Raw genomic sequence first — 22,329 nt, forward strand, 5'->3', positions numbered from 1 at the left:
CGATTGCTGGTCAACGTGCTCCTGCTGGGTCGGTGGGATTCGGACCTCTGCAGGTTGAGTGCTCTCAATTGTATGCATCAGTGGATTTCTACAGATTACTTCAGAATTGAAGCGTTAAGAATGGGGTGAGGCCATCCTGCGTTAATATTTCCATTCGTATTGAAGTTAATTCGCGAGTAGTTCTGACATCTTCCAGTCATGTTCTGGCACAATGTGGTGTACTGCTCATCATAAGAGATGTCTGCCTTATCATAAGATGCCAGTGGCATGATTTAAATGAGGTTAAAATAGATTTCAAACTACATATGACTGTCAATTTTATCCACTTTATTGAACTGAAGCACATGCATTTGCACACAAGGTGGGATTTATTTGTTATTGTAATGCTGGGCAAAATTACAACTTTATTAAACAATCCTAGTTTGTACTCAGCAGTTTGCCCCGTCGACACACTCAGCATATCCGCCTTTCATGCTCAAATAACAACACTGGCCAACAGTTAATTGCGAGCGTTTTACTGAACGTGCCCAAAATATCACTTGACGTGTGCTCATTACCACAGAGCGAGTTTACAGAATGGTAAGAGAACGACTGTCACCAAGAGTTGATCTGCGTAACATCGCGTGCCAATCTGCAAACAGGAGTGCAACGGAGGTGTGTCCGTCATTGGTCAGTGATGACTTTAGTGTCGCAGCCGTCTCAATGCTCTGCCGTCAACCGTGTGCTCATTCCACACTGTAGAGCCTTCACAGGAATTATACAATGGGAAATAGTACATTGTCGATATCCGAGGGTGGCTTATCCAGGTTGCAGATTAACCTTGCAGAAAATAAAAAAATGTTCATGCACCCGCGGGTTAATTATTAAGTTCTCACGTAACTGTAAATACGTCAGCAAGTAACCGATTACTTGGATACAAATGAATGGCATCCGATCTCACCGCCATTATATGTAGGTGAACAAATATTTAAATAAGTAATTTTCTTGTTTTACATTATCCGTATTGTTTCATCTAGGCAACCCCTCCCTCCCATTACCCTGGATAACTGAGAGTTGACAGTGACATCATGAGAAATGACATCACAGGAACTAATGGCAATTTACTTGAAGAAGTGGAACTTTGAGGTGTTGGGTCACGTTAAGCAAGTGATGGCATTCAATGGCAGTTTGGTTTCAGGTTACATTTCATTGCTCTGTCGCCGCTTGACGTTTCTTTAATTTCACGAAAACATTCCAGGCAAAATTCAGGCTTGGAGATGTCAAATTTCCACGAGAACTGGGGAACCGTGCCAGAACAGCGTTTGACCAGATAACATGTATTTCCAAATGAAGAATCATATGAACTCTTACCTATTACAATTATGTTAATCGTGTTATCGACGATCGCTTGACATAAATGGGCCTGTGCTCAGTAACCGTTTGTTGAACTAAAAAACTTCTCCGATGTACCAATCCTACTGGTTGCCAAAGACAGAGGCAGGGCCACATTTTCTAACCACACGACCTCTCGGACTCGAGTCGACCCTGAATTCAGCTGTGATGTCTCGAGTTCAACTCTGAAGAGACACGCTTGTGTTCAACCCAGCGACATGCTTCATATTATCAGCAGCCATGGTCTATCCACTGCTGGATGAAGACCTCCCCATGCCATCTCCCTCATGCTCGCGATGCCACAATCCATCTCGCTCTGCTGACCTCACTGCTCCGTCTCTCAGGCACATTCTCTTTGCCTGCCGTTCCCATCGCCAGTCTTGTCCGTTGGTCATTATCCCTTACAGTGACGTGTCCTGTCGATACCCATTTACTTTCCTTAATGGTCAATATTGTCTCAAATTTGTGTCTCTTCCCTCCGATCCACGTTCCTCTTTGTGTCAAGTGTATTTCAAAGAATGTATGTCTATCCATAAATCTTTGAACACCTTTCAGATGAACGTTTCAGATATACGGGGGAAAAATAACAAAAATAAATTTGAATGCAAATTAGTCTGACCTCGTCTGTAGCTAAATTAGCGTGTCAGAATCTTTTTTTTAACAAACGTTTCCCTGACCACCATTAAACGACCGGGTAGAGCACAGGGAGAAGGGCTGAGGCCAAGGGGAGCCCCACCATTCACCATGCGTGGGTGCACATTTAGTTGAATAATTTATTTCGGACCATATGTAGCTAACTGTGCTAATCGGAGGTGCGGGGGAAGGACAAGATACTAAACACAAAAAGCGGTTCGATAGAAATGAGTTTTCAATTTAGATTTAGAAGTGCGTAGCTCCAGTGGCTTCCTATAATTGGAAGTGTTCCAGGTAGCCGCAGAAGCACATCTGAAAGCGCGTGATGCAGTGACCACCTTTGTTCGATGGCTAGCCAAAAGCCGCTGCTGCGAGGATGACCGTAATTTGCGTGATGTGACCACGTTCCAGAACTGATCGTTCAGGTGTGGACCTGGCTCTAGAACAGTTCCTGGTGCCATTCCCTGGGTCAGGGTAGCCTGGTTCCCATTTGGTGATGGGAACGCAACATGAGAATCACTGAATTCAAGCAAGGACACGCACACTTGGAGGGCAAGACTCGCATTGTAAACATTGCTACGTGTAGAATAACCTCAAGCCCCTTCACCACCACCACCACCTCGACCGCCACCACAATCAGACCTAGGGGTCAATTATCATTACAATGACAGTGGCAATGTGAGCTCAAATTATGACCGCGATGCCACTGCGATTGCAGTTCATTATGATTAACGACATGATTACAACTGTAATTGAGCCCAGGTACAGCGGTCATCGCTGCTACTCGGGTTGCTCCTCCTCATAGTGGGCATAGCCGCTGGCGTATGTGCGGCCCAGGTTCATTGCTCCGAACGGACTCTCCACCTCCTCTCCTCCTGCGGGCATCGCCTCCTTCACCTTGTCGGCCACCTTGCCGTCACCGGCTTTGCCCTCCTCTTCCTCTTCCTCCTCCTCCTCTTCGTCGTCATCGTCGTCGTCGTCGTCATCTTCCTCATCGTCGTCATCGTCAGGGGAGCGGGAGGCGGTGGCCCCGCCCCAGCCTCCCCAGGCAGAGGTCCCAGTGGCCCCGTAGCCACCGTAGCCGCCGTAGCCGCCGTAGCTGTCGTCGTCCTCCCCGCCATCGTCGCCCACCCCCGACTGGCGGCCAAACTTCACGCTCCGCGCTGTGGGGTGGGGAGGGGGTGGGGCGGTACACGACGAGGGAGGATGGGGCGACACGGAGGTGTCAACCGGAGGTCCGCCCACCGCTGAACATCACCGAACACATCATGTTGTGGACTGACGAGGCGTCCACATTTAAAGCCGCTGCCGTGCAGAGATGATGGGCAATCAAATCTGCACGCGAGTCTCCGGGTCCTCAGGTGGGGTTAAGCTGGAGTGCGTTTGCCACTTTCTGCAGAGGTCTGGCAGGCCATCCTGGTTAATACTACGGACATATAAACCATGAAATATTACGTGCTATTTACTTCCCAGTAGACGTTGGAGAACCCCGTGATGTAATTTTAAGAATAGTATGCCATCGTGTGCCAGCCTCGCAGTCCAAGTTTGATAAATGGTGTGCGTGTCGTCCACAAAGAACATACTGGACATGCTGAGGTCCTTTGTCTGCTGGGTCTCGTGGCCACACTTGGGGCAGGGCGGATTGTGGTTCTTCTCCTGCTTGAACACTTTACTCCGCACGTGATCCGCACAGTAGCACGCCTGCACAACACACGAACAAATGATGCACATCACACACACATATGTACATACACTTATAGATATACATATACACACATTCATTGAATCCAGCACACACGAAGACAAGACAAAGATCCCCCGCACAGCCATCAAAACTGTCAAAGCAAGTGCTGATATCGAGCACCTTTTTAAGGCTGGCATGGCACACAATGGAGTGGTGCCGACTACCATGCTTAGCCACCCGTTTCCCTAGTTCTCGTTCACACCAGCTACTCATTTAAGGCTGAGTCAACCTAGAGAAGACACAGGACCGGTTCTGATATCACTTGCCACTGATATTTGTGGCTAGAAATGAAATCTGTATGCCACCACGTGTTCTTACGTTCTTGAGTCTTTAACAACATCAGCACAAGCACACACACCACAAACAAACATAAAAACGCAGTGGATAAACAAGGCTGCCGATCGTGATCATACCTTGCATCTCAGGCAGGAGTGCTGGCCGAGGCGATTGCAGGATACACCTGGGCAATGGACAGGGACTTGTTAACAATTCATACAATGAGCACGATAACAAAGATAAACACTGGGCACTTCTTCTCCGTATGGCAGATGTTGATGTAGAGCAAGAACTGTAATTAACATTGAGGTGGTCCAGCCAGGTGATTGTGTCAGCAGCGGAGTGTATCGCCGTGATTATGCCTCCGTCATTTAGATCTGAGTTTTAAACATTTCCATTTTTAAATCAAGTATTATGCATCTGCCATGAAATTCAGGGTTAGGTGGCAGTACAGCAATTGGATTAAATCTGTACAGTACCGTTACCCCCTTCACACACGTGGGTTTTATCCGGGTAATCTCGCTTTTTTAACACATGTGTAGTGCGCTAATTAGATAGACTTGTACTTGGAGGCAACACTTGTATTTAACACAACGGGTAACTCTTAACAGGATAATAACATAGGGTGGTGACCACCACGGCTAACTACACTAATACTCGCGCGCTATTCTATAACCGGACCCGGACAGCCAAGGAGCTGCCTGGTCCACACGTGGAGACCGAGGACCGTGAATCGAGGACGACGACTTCATTCCCGGAGCTGAACTCGGGTCCCTCCCAGGACCTCGCTTATATCCCCCGTGGCCTGGCTGGCTCCGCCCCTGGCCACGCCTCCCTTCCAGAACCCTCGTGGGGACTCTGGATCCCCCATCACGTGATCCTCTCACTCCCGACTGGGGCCCCCCTGCCCCCTCTCGTCCGGTCACAAGTCCCCCCCCGGGTTCACCCCGCGGTCACGTCCTGGTGCGACCCTCTTCACGGCGACACCCGTCCTCCACCCCTACAGTACCGCCCCACAAACGGCACTGTCTCTGCACCGTGGTGGCCCCCTTGAGGCCACTACACATGTATAAACAATCATTAACAGTTGCCCAACATCCCAATATAGGACCACAGAGCTTGTGCAATTGGTGGCGCCAGTTGATGGCTGCCTCCGCAAGCGCTCATCTGTGGTTTTCCGTGCCTCTCTGTAAAAACTGTTCATTACAAATTCTTCAGTATTTTGAGATGCGATCTGCATGAGTGACGCCGCTATATGAATAAAGCAGGGCGGCTCTATCCAAAACAAATCACAATAATCATAGTCTTCAACATCATTGTGATTATTGCTTTACAGCCTCACATTTGTAGGTCTCGGCCTCCAGCACCTGGCAGCTTGCTTGGTGTTCAAACTGATCGTCCTCACAAAGGAAGTTGCTGCAGAATGAGCAGCGGAAAATGCGGCCTCCTGTACAACACAGGGGGAGGGACGAGACGAACATGGCCACTTACTCACTGGCTTCTTACCTGTGCAGTATCGACAGTTCAATTTTTATGTGCAATTTTATTTCGGGACTGTGTGTTGTCTTGTTGTGGTCTCTGTTTTGTTGTTGTTTCACTGCCTTGCCCGAGCTTGCATTTCGTATTGAAAAATTGCCAGGAATTTATATATTTTATTCTTATTTATGTATTTATTTTTAGCGACTTGCTTACCTTTTTCCTATTTTGCACTTCTATCGTTTTTTGTATTCATTGTTATAACTTGCTGACCTGCCCCTCCTGGATATCTGTGAAAAAGAGCTCATAGCTTATCGGATTCCTCCAGTCTAAATACAGATTCTGATAACCACAACATCAAGAGCAACACTTGCACAAAGTAATGGAACATTTTAGAGCACAGTTTTTCTTTAGCCTATGGGAACCCCTGATAACGGCCAACCCTCTCCCTTTTGATATTAGGAAGCCACTGGAGCAATGCACTTTTAAATCATCAAGATTGAAAACTCATTTCTTGAGAGCCGCTTTTTGTATTTAGTTTGTTGTCCTTCCCCCGCACCTCCTATTAGCACTATTGGCTATGTACGGTGCGAAAGAAGTTCAACATACATACGTGCAGCACTAGTACATCAGCACCAACTTACCAGCGGGAATGAGTCTGCCAGTAGGAGGCGATGGGGCTTTAACAATCAATTGAGACAGGTGACTGGCAGACAAGGCTATAACAGGATCTCTAGATAATGACAAACATCCAGGTTAGCTCTGTGCGTGTATGTCTAAGGGCCTACCCCAAGGTTGACTCGGCCTAAAATCAGTACCTGGTGCAGTGGAAAAACATTGGCACTGGGGAGACAAAGGTGGCCAGAAATGGTGTTGGCCATGCTAACATCTACTGTGATGGGCCCCGGGTTAATAGATGTCCGCTAAAAGTGCATTGTAGGCTACACGTGAGTGTATGTGTGTGTGCATACAGTGCATGAACATGTGAAGAGGCCGAAAGAGCGATGCTCACAATGAGCGGAGTGCCGGGGCAACTAAAATGCGGCAAGGTGGCAGTAGGGAGTCAAGGTGCTGCATTTGTCAGTCGGTCAGTCAACCCATGACACCTGGGGATCTGTACCGTGACCTCGTGTCCGCAGCGAGAGACATCCACACTTATCGTAACCTCTAAGTGCACTTAGCCTGGCACATGTGCTGTGGTAATGCCACTACCACTTAGTAGTGAATGGTGGCTGTTATTGTTGTTGTGTACGTATGTGCGCATGTGCGCGTGGGCGGGCTTCACCGTGGTCCCAGAGGCCACGTTCGCACTCCACACACTCGGCATCAGCCAGAGGACACGGGCATGAGTGGATGCTCAGGCACTTCCTCCCGTGGCAAATCCACGCTTCGCAGAAGTCGCACACGGCACCCTGCACGCAGAAGTGGGGGCACACGCATTACACACTCCCCACACACACACACAGGGGCACAACGACAACAGCCACCATCCACCACTAAGTGGCGATGACATCATCACGGCACTTGTGCCAGGCTAGGTACACTTTGAGCCCACGTGAAATGTCAAAGGCTCGCTGGCAGGGGGTCACGGGACTGATCATAGGTGCCATGGGTTGACTGACTGAGATGACTGGCAGAGGCACCACCAGTTCTCCTCACTGCCAACTCGCTGCGTTTTATCCGCCCGGCGCACCACTTGTTGTTGTGTCGCTCCTCTGCCCTCCGCTGTTGTTGGAGGGCGACTGCCTCCAACTGCCCAATAGCATCTTTCATGAGCCTCCTCCACAGAGGCCGATTTTGACACCGCTGTTACCAATCTATGGCGAGTCCACTCAGCTCCATATCCTCCTGTACTGCATCCCACCAGTTTAGTCCCATGAACCGGGTCAAACAAACTGTTTGGGCATGCCGTGACTGGGCATGCGGGATACATGACCCAGCCAATGTAGCCTTGACTGTTGGAGGAGCTCACCAACGGAACCGTGTCCGTATTTTTCAAGGATTTATGAGCTACAGCCTGGTTAAACCAAAAATTGATTGTACGCATGTTTATAACTGGCGCAAATGCTCCATTAGAGGAGTTCATGTTTCGCAAGTATACAGAAGGGAGGTCAGGGCATAACTTTGGCCAAGAACACCTGTAGCTTCGTGTGGATTGGCACGCCAGGTAGCTTTCACAGAGCATTATGCAACTGATGAAGATAATGCTGCGCAACTGATTCGGAGTGAGTGCTCTGCTGCCAAACCCGAGCTGCTCATAAGCACACTGCCCAAATATGTAATCTTTGCACTCTCTCCAAAACTGCCCCATCACTCATGAGGAGTTGAGGGGTGGAGTGTTACATGATACAATATACCCAGGCATGCAGTTACAAAGACAAAGATCCCCCGTATAGCCTTAACAGACTGTTGAGGAAAGTGCTTTTAGCAAGCATCTATGAAGGCTGGCACAGCACATGAGAAGGTTGGTGGCTAGCACCACGTCCGGCCGCCTTTGTCTCCAAAGTGGTGATGTTTATACATTGCACCAGGTACTAATTTGAGGCTGAGTCGACCTAGGGGAAGTCCAGTGCCAGCTAAGATATTCAAATTCGGGTCACATGGTTCTTGGCGCAGTACGCTAACCACTTCACCACCGCTCTCCACATCCACATTATACACACACGCATTGATACACACACAGATACACACCCACGTCGCAGCGCTCGGTGTTGTGTGTGTGCGAGAACCCGGGCCAGGCACTCACCACCATGGCGAGGCCCGTGCTGAACACGCCAGGGTGCCGAACTACACAGTCCGAGCTTTTCTGCATGCACTTGGTCTTTCCTGAGCGACACGGAGACAACGTTATAGATTTCAACGCAATAAGCCACTTCGTTGAGATACCATTTGTAGCCAGGTCGTGTTTTAAAAAGAGCTACATAGCTCCGTGGGCCTTACCTGGTAACATAAAAAATAGTTTAATAGTTTTAATTCTCTGACAGCGTGACAACCGACATTGGGGAGATTATGCCGTTGCAGCCATATAAAGCTTAGGTGTAGCGGAGTGGCGGTGAGTCACCTACCACACTGGCCGCACATGGGCAGCTTCTGCACTGAGCTGCAGAAGTAGCAGAAGGCCCTGTTCTTCTGTCGCCTTCGAGGGAAAGCAGAGCGACACTTAGGCAACACGCCTAGTCACAGGACACGTGTGCAACACAAGTCTCACCACCGCAGCTGCGTTCGGAGGAAGGGACGAGTGGACAAAATCACTTGAATGGTGCCGTTTCATTTCGTTATAAAAGCAACATGGATCTTCAGCAACGTGGGCGTTTCCTTCGGGAGATTAAATCGTACATAACCCTGAGAACAGCACGACTACCGCCCCCTCACAACTCAATGACGAGACATGAGCCGATCCAATAATGCACGCGTGTTTGTCCTATTGACCTAAACAGATTATCATGCACAATTCTATGGATGTATTTATCGCATTGCTTAATATGGATTTTGATTCACGCATTGTTACACGCTTTCCCAATTACCAGGGTACGTGTGTGATGTACGACGCGATGCGATGGGCAATGATGATGAAGCGAAACGTCGTACTCAAATTGTAAATGTTGTGGGTTTACTCTCCAACACACCGGTGTGCTGAAGTAGTCACTAATTGGCTGTCGGGTGGTGGCCGGTTAACGACACATTGATATTTACGCAATCCAACCCACAAAACCTTTATTATGCGGTGTATAGGTGAGGTGTGAGTGGTGTGTGCAGACCTCTTGAGTGGTGTGTGTAGATCGTGCAAATGTACAACCCTTTTTCAACCCACTGATAGATGAAGGCCTCCCAATACCATGCGGACCATTTGACCATTCTTCACGCTGGGTTGGCAGGTGGGGAGCATAGATGTTGGAGCATAGCAGTGAGGTACAACGGATCCTTCTACACAGGTCGCTGCGGATGCGAGTGCCGTCAAAAGCATTCAGCGTGTACCCTGACCACCACAAGCATTGTTATACTGCACTTTCTATGCTCCCACATCGATGCTGTCTATCCGCACCCAGCCGTGGAATTGACATGTTGATTTTGACACAACTCTTGAGTGTTTGTGGCCGTGTGTCTGGATCCTACCTTTGGCACTTGTCGCATTCCTGCAAGAGAAGATAAATGTAATGTTAGTCGGTCTGGAGGTCAACGTGGTCAATGCAACCAGGAGGTCGCGATCACCCCCAAGCACCTCCTCTACAAGCCTCAGAATCGCCCCCATGTGGCTTGAGGTCCTTTAAAAACCACTCCTGATATAGTCACAACGCGAGTGAATGCATCACCATAGTACGGGTGAGAGCATTCGTTCATCAACGAGTGTGCGAGTGAGTAGAAAAGTGAGTGACTCGGTGAGTGACTGGGTGGGTCACTGGGTGGGTCACTGGGTGGGTGACTGGGTGGGTCACGGCTATGGGGTGGGCGAATACGTGGGTGACTAGGTGGATGGATGAGTGGGTGACAAGGTAACTGAGTGGATGACTAGATAGTGAGTGACTAGATAGTGAGTGACTAGGGTGACTAGGTGGGTGACTGGGGGGTGGTGACTGGGTGGGTGACTGGGAGAGTAATCAGATGGATGACTGGGTGGTGACTAGGTGGGTGACTATGTGAATGACTGGGACAGTAATTAGATGGATAACTGGGTGGGTGACAATGTGAATGACTGGGAGAGTAATTAGATGGATGACTGGGTGGGTGACTGGGTGGGTGACTATGTGAATGACTGGGAGAGTAATTAGACGGATGACTGGGTGGGTGACTAGGTGGGTGGCTTGGAGAGTTACTAGGGGGTGGGTGACTGGGTGGGTATTTGGGTGGGTTACGATGGGGGTGGGTGACTATGGGGTGGGTGATGATGGGATGGGTGACTATGGGATGGGTGCCTTGGCGGGATGGGTGACTAGCGGGTGGGTGACTAGCGGGTGGGTGACTTTGGGGGTGGGTGACTAGGGTGGGTGGGTGACTATGAAGTGGGTGAGTATGGGATGGGTGACTAGGGTGGGTGGATGGGTGACTAGGGTGGGTGGGTGACTAGGGTGGGTGGGTGACTAGGGTGGGTGGGTGACTAGGGTGGGTGGGTGACTAGGGTGGGTGACTAGGGTGGATGGGTGACTAGGGTGGGTGACTATGGGAGGGGTGACCAGGGTGGGTGACTAGGGTGGGTGACTAGGGTGGGTGACTAGGGTGGGTGGGTGACTATGGAGTGGGTGACTATGGTGGGTGACTAGGGTGGGTGACTATGGAGTGGGTGACTATTGGAGGGGTGACTATGGGTGGGTGACTATGGTGGGTGGGTGACTAGGGTGGGTGGGTGACTAGGGTGGGTGGGTGACTATGGAGTGGGTGACTAGGGTGGGTGACTATGGGAGGAGTGACTAGGGTGGGTGGGTGACTAGGGTGGGTGACTAGGGTGGGTGACTATGGAGTGGGTGACTAGGGTGGGTGACTATGGGTGGGTGACTATGGTGGGTGGGTGACTAGGGTGGGTGGGTGACTAGGGTGGGTGACTATGGAAGGGGTGACTAGGGTGGGTGGGTGACTAGGGTGGGTGACTAGGGTGGGTGACTAGGGTGGGTGACTAGGGTGGGTGGGTGACTAGAGTGGGTGACATGGTGGGTGGGTGACTTACCATGGGCGCGTTGCAAGGGTGCCTCGCCACGTCCACGCGGCCCTTGTCAAGTTCTTGCGCCTTCTGCCGCTGCTTGCGGCTCTCCAGCTTCTTCCGCGCTCCCGTCTTCTTCTTCGGCATGGCCGCTGTGTCACCGCTGTATCTCTAACGACTGTTAGAACATCTGCCGAGTATAATGATCGTTATTAGTACTACTAGTAGTAGGATCACTGGTGTGGTTATTTCCCAGAGAAACTTTAGCCGAGGCCCGCACCGCTCCACGCTAGGCCCCCGTGACGTCACGCGACAGGCAGGAGCCGGCGATGTCGATTCCTGCGCATCGATTCCAATGCTCACGATTCGCGCGAGCGTGCGTCACATCTCGATTATTCGCTTCGTCAGATTGTATTCACTTTGGCGACACGGCACGGAACAGAACGTGTAGCGTACACTGTACTGGTAGTAGCGATGTTATAAGTTAGACATTGTCAACAGGTGTAAATAAACAATACGAATCTATGATCGATTCCATTTACTTTATTTACGATTCTAGACTAAACCATCGTCATTTCCGGTAAGACTGGGACAGTGAGGCGAGCCGAACAAAGAATCGATTCCCCTTCTCGATGACTGTGAGACGTTCGGAATCGATGTTGACCTTCCCAGGTTGAGAATACTGCAGGCGCGGCCTCTGAGCGCGACCCAGCGAGAAACATCAACATCACCTCCACTATACACCATACACCATCATCACGATACACTAACATCACCGTCACCTCCACCATACACCATCACCACGATACACTAACATCACCTCCGCCATACACTAACGTCCCCTCCACCATACACCATCACCACGATACACTAACATCACCTCCGCCATACACTAACGTCCCCTCCACCATACACCATCACCACGATACACTAACATCACCTCCGCCATACACTAACGTCCCCTCCACCATACACCATCACCACGATACACTAACATCACCTCCGCCATACACTAACGTCCCCTCCACCATACACCATCACCACGATACACTAACATCACCTCCGCCATACACTAACGTCCCCTCCACCATACACCATCACCACGATACACTAACATCACCTCCACCATACACTAACGTCCCCTCCGCCATACCGCGATGATCGTGGTGCCGGACGAGGCGAAGTCGCTGCAGCCGCCGTCGCTGCTGAACGTGAGCAGCCTGGTGCTGGGCCTCACGGGATGGGGCTCCGCGCTGGCGGCCAACGCGGCCCAGCACCGGCCCGCGTGGCGCTCGGGTGAGCTGCTGCGAACATCTTTCACCAGTTCACTCGTGGATGTGGTGAGACGAGATTACTGCCTAGCCACTAGCCAACTAGCTACTGCAAGTGCTGGATGAGAGGGCTGTGTGGAACCCCCTAACCGAGCTGAGGTCCAGGTGTAGGGAGTAGCAGGTGCTGACTCAGAGTCGAGGTTGAGTTCGGCCACGCGTGGTTCAAGCAGCTCCAACCAGCTTCTCGTGTTTGGCAAGGGGCCATCCATTTAGTACTTGCGCAAACATGTGTCAAAACTTGACCCCCCCCCCCCTCGAACAGATCGTCCACCGCCAGCTGCATTAAAGAATTAAGTGTCGTGCCTTGAAAAAGTGTGTAACAGTGTCCGCTAGGTTCAAAGAGTGTGTAACAGTGTCCGCTAGGTTCAAACGCCGACTGAACCCAGTCGGACAGGCTACATATAGGGATTTAATCCCGCTTTACTTTCTCAACCAATTCGTTTATTTTTGTTCTTGTTTACTAGCTTGAGGCCTAGTTTTACACGCAGCTTTGTACAGTTAAACTTGACCGTATTCTTTGAGTATTTCGGTAAAGTCACGTAGATAGGTTCAAAGAAAATAAAAATAAAAATGTTTAAAAAACTACGACGTTTTAATCGCAACACAAGCGTTCGCCATCAAGAATGAAAAAAGGGGGAAAGCTGCCGAGGCAGACTGTTTTAAAGGTTTAAAATGGGTGTAGCCCAAGGATCATAAACGAAGTGAGCGAGGCTGGTGATGTTCGTGTGAGATCGGAGGGTGCGGAGGTGGCTATGTGACTGTGAGAGATTAGTTCTCGATTGAAGTTGTGTCTGTGTCTATATGTGGATGGCTTCGTGAACGAATCTTTGTTGATAACCAGTGGGTTTGCAAAGTACCTTCGTCTTTGGGTATAAACTGAACAGTCATTGGAATGACGTTATCAACCAGTTTAAGTCAGAACTGGCTGTGATGTTCCCATCCTACCACCTTCCGATGTTAGTTATTATTTTCGGCTCTGATTTTACATTAACAGGTTAAATTTCCCACTAACAGCCTCCTCGCTCGCCGTTGCTGCTCTGCGATCTGCCATGAACATGCTAATCTCTAGATTTGAAGCTTTCGTGACTGCAATGATTCATATTCTCAGGTTTTTTCGGTAAAGTCACGTAGGTAAAAACATTAAAATTAATGAAAGTAAAATAAAACAAAATAAAATTCACGACGTTTCGGAGGCAACACAAGTCTCCGTCATCAGGTGGGACCGTCACAGCCGAATTAGCTGCATCAAGTGAAGCAATGATTCAAGATGTAATCCCTTATAAGCAAGTTGAAGGGAGGTGGAGAGGGGGGGGAGCTTATCAGGCTGTGGTAGCCAATGAATGGAAACGTATCGGGAGGGAGGAGGAGCGGTGATCAAAGACTGCACGCAGTGCTCAACACAATGAATGGAGACGTGTCGGGACGGAGGGCGAGCGGCGATCAAAGACTGCACGCAGTGCTCAACACAATGAATGGAGACGCGCCGGGACGGAGGGCGAGCGGTGATCAAAGACATCACGTAGTGCTCAACACAATGAATGGAAACGTGGCGAGCGGTGATCAAAGAACAATGAAGAGATTACTGTTAAACACTGTGGATGTTAACACTCGGTGAAGTAAATTAAAATAGTGCCTGTCAGATAAGATGGTCCAAAAAGTGTAATTAAGTCTTTTTTGCGTGGTTAATAACATCTTTCCAGTGATTACTGAGTTTGTACCCATCATCACGGTTGAAATTATGTCTGTGTTTGTATATTTGTATGGCTTCGTGTACAAACCTTTGATGGTAGAAGGATGTCGTTCCTGACTTACAGTATCCTGGAGTCTACAAATTGAGTTGCATTTGTGGTGATTGCTACATTGGAGAAACAAAACGTCATGTTGCTGATCGTGTCCGCGAGCACAAGTCAGATCTGAAACACGGCAGAACTGATTCTTCGGCCGTTGCCGATCATTGCTACAACTCGGCGGGCTCTCATGAAATTGTCTTTTCCGAGACCAAGGTTCTCTGCAAACCTCCGGGCTACCATCAAAGGTTTGTACACGAAGCCATACAAATATACAAACACAGACATAATTTCAACCGTGATGATGGGTACAAACTCAGTAATCACTGGAAAGATGTTATTAACCACGCAAAAAAGACTTAATTACACTTTTTGGACCATCTTATCTGACAGGCACTATTTTAATTTACTTCACCGAGTGTTAACATCCACAGTGTTTAACAGTAATCTCTTCATTGTTCTTTGATCACCGCTCGCCACGTTTCCATTCATTGTGTTGAGCACTACGTGATGTCTTTGATCACCGCTCGCCCTCCGTCCCGGCGCGTCTCCATTCATTGTGTTGAGCACTGCGTGCAGTCTTTGATCGCCGCTCGCCCTCCGTCCCGACACGTCTCCATTCATTGTGTTGAGCACTGCGTGCAGTCTTTGATCACCGCTCCTCCTCCCTCCCGATACGTTTCCATTCATTGGCTACCACAGCCTGATAAGCTCCCCCCCCTCTCCACCTCCCTTCAACTTGCTTATAAGGGATTACATCTTGAATCATTGCTTCACTTGATGCAGCTAATTCGGCTGTGACGGTCCCACCTGATGACGGAGACTTGTGTTGCCTCCGAAACGTCGTGAATTTTATTTTGTTTTGTTTTATTTTACTTTCATTAATTTTAATGTTTTTACCTACGTGACTTTACCGAAAAAACCTGAGAATATGCTAATCTCTCACATTAACATCACTAGCCCTGCCCACTTCGTTTATGACCCTTGGGCTACACCCATTTTAAACCTTTAAAACAGTCTGCCTCAGCAGCTTTCCCCCTCTTTTTTTCATCCTGATGACGAACGCTTGTGTTGCAATGGAAACGTCGTAGTTTTTAAAAAAAAAAATATTTTCTTTGAACCTATCTACGTGACTTTACCAAAAGACCCAAAGAATATGAATTCCTGCAGTCATAAAAGCTTTAAGTCAATATTTATACTTGACCGTGTTATCCATCCTGACTGGTTATTCAAAAACACGTCTGTTATGATCTTAAAACACAATTAAAACTCGGTGAACTAGTCTCTATATAAAGTGTGTCGACTGAACATCTGCTGTAACAGTAGACCGATGTACAGACGAGTGTTAGTACTGAAGTCCGGGCAGCAGCTGCACGAACAGAGAGAACACCGCGGCAGCTAAAACCTTGAGCCAGCAGCAATCTGCAGTGAGGCCAGATTGCAGGATGTGTAATCCATGGGGCAGGCCGCCAGACTATGTCAGACTCACTGCTGAGCTGCATGATAGCTAGCAGTCAGGGGTACGGTGGCATACAAGTGACACCTCTCCCACAGGCCTACTTCTCCCAGTAGTACTTGTCTGACAGCTGAAGAAACTGAACTGTGGCTCATTTGAATGCCAATGTAGACAAATTATTATCGAGGCGTCACCTCCTTAATGTTGCATTTTCACGTAGCCATGTTGTAAACCCTTGTGGGTGACGGACATGTGGTAAACACTCCTTGTAGGGCATGTGTTCGTGCAGTTTAGAGAGAGAAGCATTGATGAGTGACATTTCGAGGCCATGCTCAAGGTGTGCATGGTGGTTCGTTGTTGTCCAAAACCTCCAAATGGAAATGTATTCGTCTGGTGATGCCAATATGCCGATTTCTTAATTTGACATTAGTGGGGGTGGAGAAAAAAAAGTCGTGACTGACGCAGTGCCTCAAGCAGAACGTTTGCAATTGGTACAAATCGCCTGCTGTGACATGGATCTGCATGGACATCAACAAAGCGAATGGGATACAAGTTGAAAAGTACGCTAAGAAGCATAGAGATCTGCATTTTTAAATCCTTTATATTAAGTTCACTTGCTTGCTTGCGCGCTTGCTTGCTTGCTTACGACCGTGCAAATCTTTCAGTCGTTTTTTACCCACTTCCCGTGATCCAATCGAGCTGACATTTTGCACACAGACTCGTTGTGCGTGACAATTTATTTTCGTGAATTATTTTTTTCCAAAATTGTACACTTTTAAGGAAAAAATAAATTATATTTAATTACCAATTGCTTAATGGTGGCAGGCAATCATCTGACCCCTAGGTGGCAGCAATCTCAAGCCAGAGGACGAGAGGACTCTAGCCGCCACGCATATAAAGGATTTATAGTGAAAAACTTTGTTTTTACGGGTTAATTTTTTTTTTTAATTACAGTGCATCAAGGGACAGGACGCAAAAACATGTACAGTATTGGGGAATCCGGTATGGGCAATTAAAGATGTAACATTGTCAAGCAAAGTGAGTGGGCCTGGGCAGGACGTGTTACTGCTAGAAGGGATGACGTACAGTGGTCAAGACTAACGAAGGAGTAGCATCCAACGCAGAGAACGGGGCCTTCCTGTCGTCCGCGATGAGAGTACGTGTCCAAGAGCTACAGATCTATTGTTCACATCGCCAGAATCGCGTGTGAGAGAGAAAGATGGTTGACGGCCGTAGGAGGCCTTCATCCAGCAACGGATGATGTCGATTGTGGTGCGGCAGGCCTTCATCGGCAGGCGTTCATGTTCACCGCGTGCTGGGTGGCCGGCTACTACCTGCAGAAGCGCGCAAACTACATGCAGGCCAGGGCCAACCGCGACGTGGCTCTGTACGTGGCGCAGCACCCACAAGACTTCAAGCCGGAGGGTGAGACACGCGCACGAGCACAGGGGCGGCCGAACCGTTGGCGAGGTTTGCAGGTCTAAGCCCCTTCCAAGGTGGTAGTAGTGGCGGCTACACTGCTGCTTGCACGCAGCTGCTGCCTGTGATTCAGCGCTGTTGAGGCAGCCGAAATTGTTGCTGGATCGTAAAACTTCCATGATAATAATTTCGTGTTTTGCATAATGTAACTCGGCGTCGAACTAGGTCCCATATTTTAGATTTGAAGCTTTCGTGACTGCAAGGATTCATATTCTTAGGTTATTCGGTAAAGTCACGTAGGTAAAAAATTTTAATTAATAAAAGTAAAATAAAAATATAGGTCCCATATCTAACATGGAAAGTCCTTGCCTATGAACCTCTTTAGCCATGAACTCGTTTAGCCTGGCAGGCGGTGGCCTGTAATCCATCACTGTAGAGGCGAGGATTGGTGGATCATACCAATGTCGTAAAACGCCCTTCCTCCAGTGGGCGTCCAGGTGGCGCTATTCCCGTGCGTTCCCATGAGAATGCTGTACAGCAAAGATTTGGGGTCCATCTGTTGTGTCTCTATTGGATAGGGTGTTACTTTGGTTTCCTCTCACATGTAAACGATCGTTAATTGGCCAATAATACCCTCATATATAGTAGATTACAGATCGTTGACACCATGTGACCGCTGGTTCTGTGGTTTCTCCTCACGCCGCTTGAATTGTTTTCTCTTAACAAGAGTGCGTGAATACTGTGCAGCAGCGCTTAACACATTGACATCATATGGTTGCAGGTGTACGAACCATAAAATGACGTCGTCTGAATTACAGTGGATGTTAAACATCCAGTGAACATCATTCTGCTGCTTGCTACTGCTTTGGCAGTGGCGCAGATAATAAAAACACTCAACACGTTCATCATGGGACCTCCTTTGCCAGTACCAAAATAAGAGAATAGGTTTTCCCCTTTTTTCTGGCCTTTTGGCATCCTCTGGTCTAACACCGTTTGAGACTAGGCTCAAAAGAAAGCTGTCTCTAGTGTGGACCAATCAGTTTCAAAGACAATGCATATATTATCAGAGAATGTTTTTTTGTTTGCATTCTGATCACAAGTATTGTGGTTAATGCTGACATGATTCCTTGTGAAAGGTTTCAGTTTGGTGTTTTAACATCTTAACACCTGTTTTGTTGCCAGAAAAAAGGGGAAAATCTATTCTCACTCAACATGTTCGTTAATAACAGTGGCCTTAAGTGAACAAAATATATGCAATAGGTGGCACTTCAGTACACTGTGCAGTGGTATTGACGAATGTCAGTTTAACACATAGGCTTTAGCAACCAATATTTTCCAGAAGATATTTTTTGGGTTAGATCACGTAAATATAAATTCATCGTTATACCCGCCACCAACACCGACACAGCCAATTAGTAATGTTTGTCAATTAAACAAAACGCGCTATTTTGTTACTAGTTCAGCACACCGGTGTGTTGACGAGTAAACCCACAACATTTCCAATTCGAGTACGACGTTTCGCTGGTAATTACAACCAGCCTGATCAGGCGGCCGCTTGTGGAGAAATCCTCCGGTTTCGGTCTGAATAGAGGAATAAATGTTATGTCGTCACTTGTGAGCCAATCGGGTGCGAAGACGAGAGGGGGTGGGGGGTTTAATGTACAGGCAGTCCGCGGGTTACGGAAGGGTTAGGTTCCCAAGAAATATCCGTAACCCGATTTTCCCGTATTTCGGAAACTGCACAATTTGCCCCCAAAATCAAGACAAAATCCCGTACTTCCTATGAGTCTTTGATTTAATCGAATATCTACCCTAACACTACCCATGATTAAACTAATTGAACAGAAACTGTACTGAATGTGGCCCCACCACCTTGCGCCACGCTCCGCTGTATTCATCCGCAACCTCACCGTGCTTCACTATTTGCGCTAACGTAACACATGAACACGCACACATGAACCCGCACACATGAACCCGCACGCATGAACCCGCACACATGAACACGCACACATGAACTCGCACACATGAACCCGCACGCTTGAACCCGCACACATGAACTCGCACACATGAACCCGCACACATGAACCCGCATGCATGAACCCGCACGCATGAACCCGCACGCATGAACCCGTACGCATGAACTCGCACGCTCATCGGGCTGAGAGGGGAAAATGACCAAGCTGTGCCGTGGTTCTTTTTGCTACAGAGAAGAGAAAGTTTAAGGAGGTGCTGGAGCCTGCGCACCCCATCTACTAAACGCAGCAGCCGACCCCCTGGAGCACCCCCAGCACGAGACGTGACATCAACTCAACATCAACTACACATCAACTCAACATACATCCTGCATCACTAAGTAGTAGTACAACATTAACCCAGCACCAATGTCAAATCAACATCACCACCAACACCATCCCAACATGAACTTAACATCTGCCTTAGGAGGTTGGTGAAGAAGAAGAAAGTCCATGGTGGTATTGTGACCCAACAACCTGCCAGTTGTGTGTGATTAGCAGGGCGTGTGCTTGTTGGCACCACAGGGCTGAGACGGCCGTTATCCACCAGGCTTATTTGCGGTCCTTGTCTGCTCGCCCCCAAACCGCGCTGCGTGGCTTCCTTGACGAGCAGCTCGTACCATCACGCGTGTTGTGTTATTCTACAAATTGCTCGAAATTAAAAGTAAACTCGAACAGACTGCGTATATCGGCTCTTTTTTAAAAATATATATTTGCCCATATTTTATCCAGATTGTGCTATCGACATCTTTCACGACAGAAATCCATTTGGTACTCGCAGATGTGCAACGTGCATGTGCAAGTTCTTATTAATTTGGCCGATAACACCTTAATGTATAGAGAACTGCAGAGTTTGGGCAATAGTTGGTGTTGGCTCGCCGCATGGCTGCTTTCCTGTTTGTCTGGTTTCTCCTCACACCTTGAGTCATTCTCTCTCGACGAGTGAGTGTATACAGTGCACATTACATGTTGACATCATTAAGAGTCCAGCCCTTGAGTATTGGAGAAGGGCACGTAGAACGGATATCACAGCTACTTTTGAAATCCCAGCAAGTGGTGTCTACTTCATATAGTCGGGGACAGCACTTCCCCACCCGGGCTTCAAACTCAAGTTGATTTTGTTAAAATTAGGTGAGAATTCCAGTGACCAGGATACCTTTCATTTGCAAGACTGACCTGGGTCACCAATATGATCAAGGATAACAATACAGGCAATGAAGCAAATAGAAAGGAGAAGAGAACTAACTCGCATTGAAAATGTTGCACAAACGAATGTTAAATACACGAGTCGGCCAGGTATGTTTTTGGCCTGATAATATAATTGCAAATTAAGTTAAATGAACATTAAACATGTTGGGTGACTTCTTCTTGGTTCTTTCGGTAAAGTCATATAGAAGGGAAGTAATAAAATAATAAAAATAAAACAATCAAATACAATTCTCACGACGTTTCAGCCACAACGCAAGCAGCCGTCCTCAGGTGAAGAACAGGTCTGTCGGAAAGACAGCGTCTGAATGAACACCACCAAGCTTGGCAGCGTATATTTAAGCTGGGTTAGAGGAGGAAGGGCGCCTTGACAAAGGAATTTCACCTGAGGACGGCTGCTTGTGTTGTGGCCGAAACGTTGTGAGAATTGTATTTTATTATGTTTTATTTTTATTACTTTATTATTTTCCTTCTACGTGACTTTACCAAAAGAACCAAGAAGATGAATCCCTGCAGTCACGAAAGCTTTAAATCGAAAAGTTAGGTGACTTGTTTGAAAATGTAAACATACAAGGATATTACAGTTGAATGCATCTTTCTACTGAGATTAATGTTCAATAAGCCACCAAACTGCACCCAAATGTATTATTGCTGATGACATTACTGCACTAGGACAAAAAAGGCCTCTTATCCCAGCCTAACTAAATACTTAGCCAATAAGTCTGGTGAAACCTCAGTCATACATTGACTGTGTCTTGCTGACAGGATACAGTGCTGAGAAAAAGTTTGTGAACCCCTTAGGATTTTCACAATTGACATTTAAAACCTGAAATGTTATTAGATCTTAATCTAAGTCCTAATAATAAAGATAACCTGATTAAACAAATTACACAACAATGATGCTCTTTCAACATGTATTTATCCTCAAATGATTCTACATTCAATAACCATGTATGAAAAAGTATGTGAACCTTTAGATTCAGTCTTCTGATTGCTGAGTCATGAACACTCCAATTCGCCAAGGCAAGAGTAGCCTGCAAATCCTTGGATGTTTCTTTGGGGTGCTTTGTGATTTTTTGGTAGGACGACCGCTCCTGGGAATCGTGACTGTGGCCTTGAACTTTCGCCATTTGTAGAATATCTGTCTGACAGTGCATTGGTGGAGCCCCAAATCCTTATCAATGGGTTTGTAACCGATTCCAGACTGATAAGTATCAAAAACTTTTTCTGAGGTCCTCAAGATATTTATTTTGCTCATGGCATGACTTGTTTCCACACCTGTATGGTGAACACCTAACTCACAAAGTTTATTATCTTTATATCGGGTGGGGCCTCCCAAACTCACCCCCTGAAGATCTATTTAAACATTTAAATTATTTGAACACGTGTTTCTAATTATTCCCTTAATTCACCTAATGAATTAAGGGTTCACTTACTTAATTACTAATTGTTTAATTCATACATTATTTCGTTTCAACAGACATGGAATTTGTTCATATGAATCCTATTGGATATTTAAGAAAACACCGCTTTTGATTCCAGAAGACTATCATTGTAAAACTGGAATTTCCATCATTATGATTGCGGTTTACAACATTTTTCTCGGCACTATGGATGACATGGTTACATGTTAAACTCGGAAGAAACAGGTGTTTATGTTGTTAGCTTGGAACGAGTGAATTTCTACAATCCCTTCTGAATTCATCTCAGGTCGTTTGCCTCTGATTCGTGGAACTAGATGAGAACTGGGTGGTCATCAGTCACTCGAGCCTCACGTCAAGAATGTAGCTAAATTACATAATTTTTCCACTTATGATATGCAGTACTGCCAATGTACTCCTTCACTGGCAGGTGCTGAAAAACTCATACAAGATCTGCTGATTCTGGTCTGAACTCATCCCAAAGGCCAGACTGCTCTATCGGAGACTGAACTTTTTGCAGCCTGACTCCGTGATTGTATCATTCCCTTCTTCGGTAAATTTGGAAATC

The 22,329-nt window shown here is 47.5% G+C and overlaps 2 protein-coding genes across 3 annotated transcripts; one reads left to right on the forward strand and one right to left on the reverse strand.

The window, feature by feature from the left end:
- Positions 1-312: 312 nt before the first annotated feature.
- ZNF330 (zinc finger protein 330) lies at positions 313-11,444 on the reverse strand. The gene is made up of 9 exons (XM_078880637.1): positions 11,157-11,444; positions 9,614-9,633; positions 8,566-8,636; positions 8,247-8,326; positions 6,786-6,912; positions 5,367-5,471; positions 4,162-4,208; positions 3,588-3,705; positions 313-3,167 (listed from the first exon to the last, which is right to left on the reverse strand). Exons 1-9 carry the CDS (start codon positions 11,274-11,276, stop codon positions 2,785-2,787), a joined length of 1,071 nt encoding a protein of 356 aa, XP_078736763.1. The 5' UTR covers positions 11,277-11,444; the 3' UTR covers positions 313-2,784.
- Positions 11,445-11,749: 305 nt separating this feature from the next.
- NDUFC2 (NADH:ubiquinone oxidoreductase subunit C2) lies at positions 11,750-19,813 on the forward strand. Of its 2 annotated transcripts, none has more exons than XM_078880638.1 (3): positions 11,750-12,425; positions 16,955-17,128; positions 19,329-19,813. In XM_078880638.1, the coding sequence occupies exons 1-3, from the start codon at positions 12,287-12,289 to the stop codon at positions 19,376-19,378; spliced, it is 363 nt and encodes a 120-aa protein (XP_078736764.1). In that variant the 5' UTR covers positions 11,750-12,286; the 3' UTR covers positions 19,379-19,813. The 2 variants fall into 2 exon arrangements, with proteins under 2 accessions (XP_078736764.1, XP_078736765.1); XM_078880639.1 differs by having other exon boundaries at positions 11,754-12,425; positions 16,985-17,128.
- The last annotated feature ends 2,516 nt before the right edge of the window (positions 19,814-22,329 follow it).

The sequence above is a fragment of the Lampetra fluviatilis genome, chromosome 58 (assembly GCF_964198595.1).
Source record: "Lampetra fluviatilis chromosome 58, kcLamFluv1.1, whole genome shotgun sequence".
Taxonomy (NCBI): Eukaryota; Metazoa; Chordata; class Hyperoartia; order Petromyzontiformes; family Petromyzontidae; genus Lampetra; species Lampetra fluviatilis.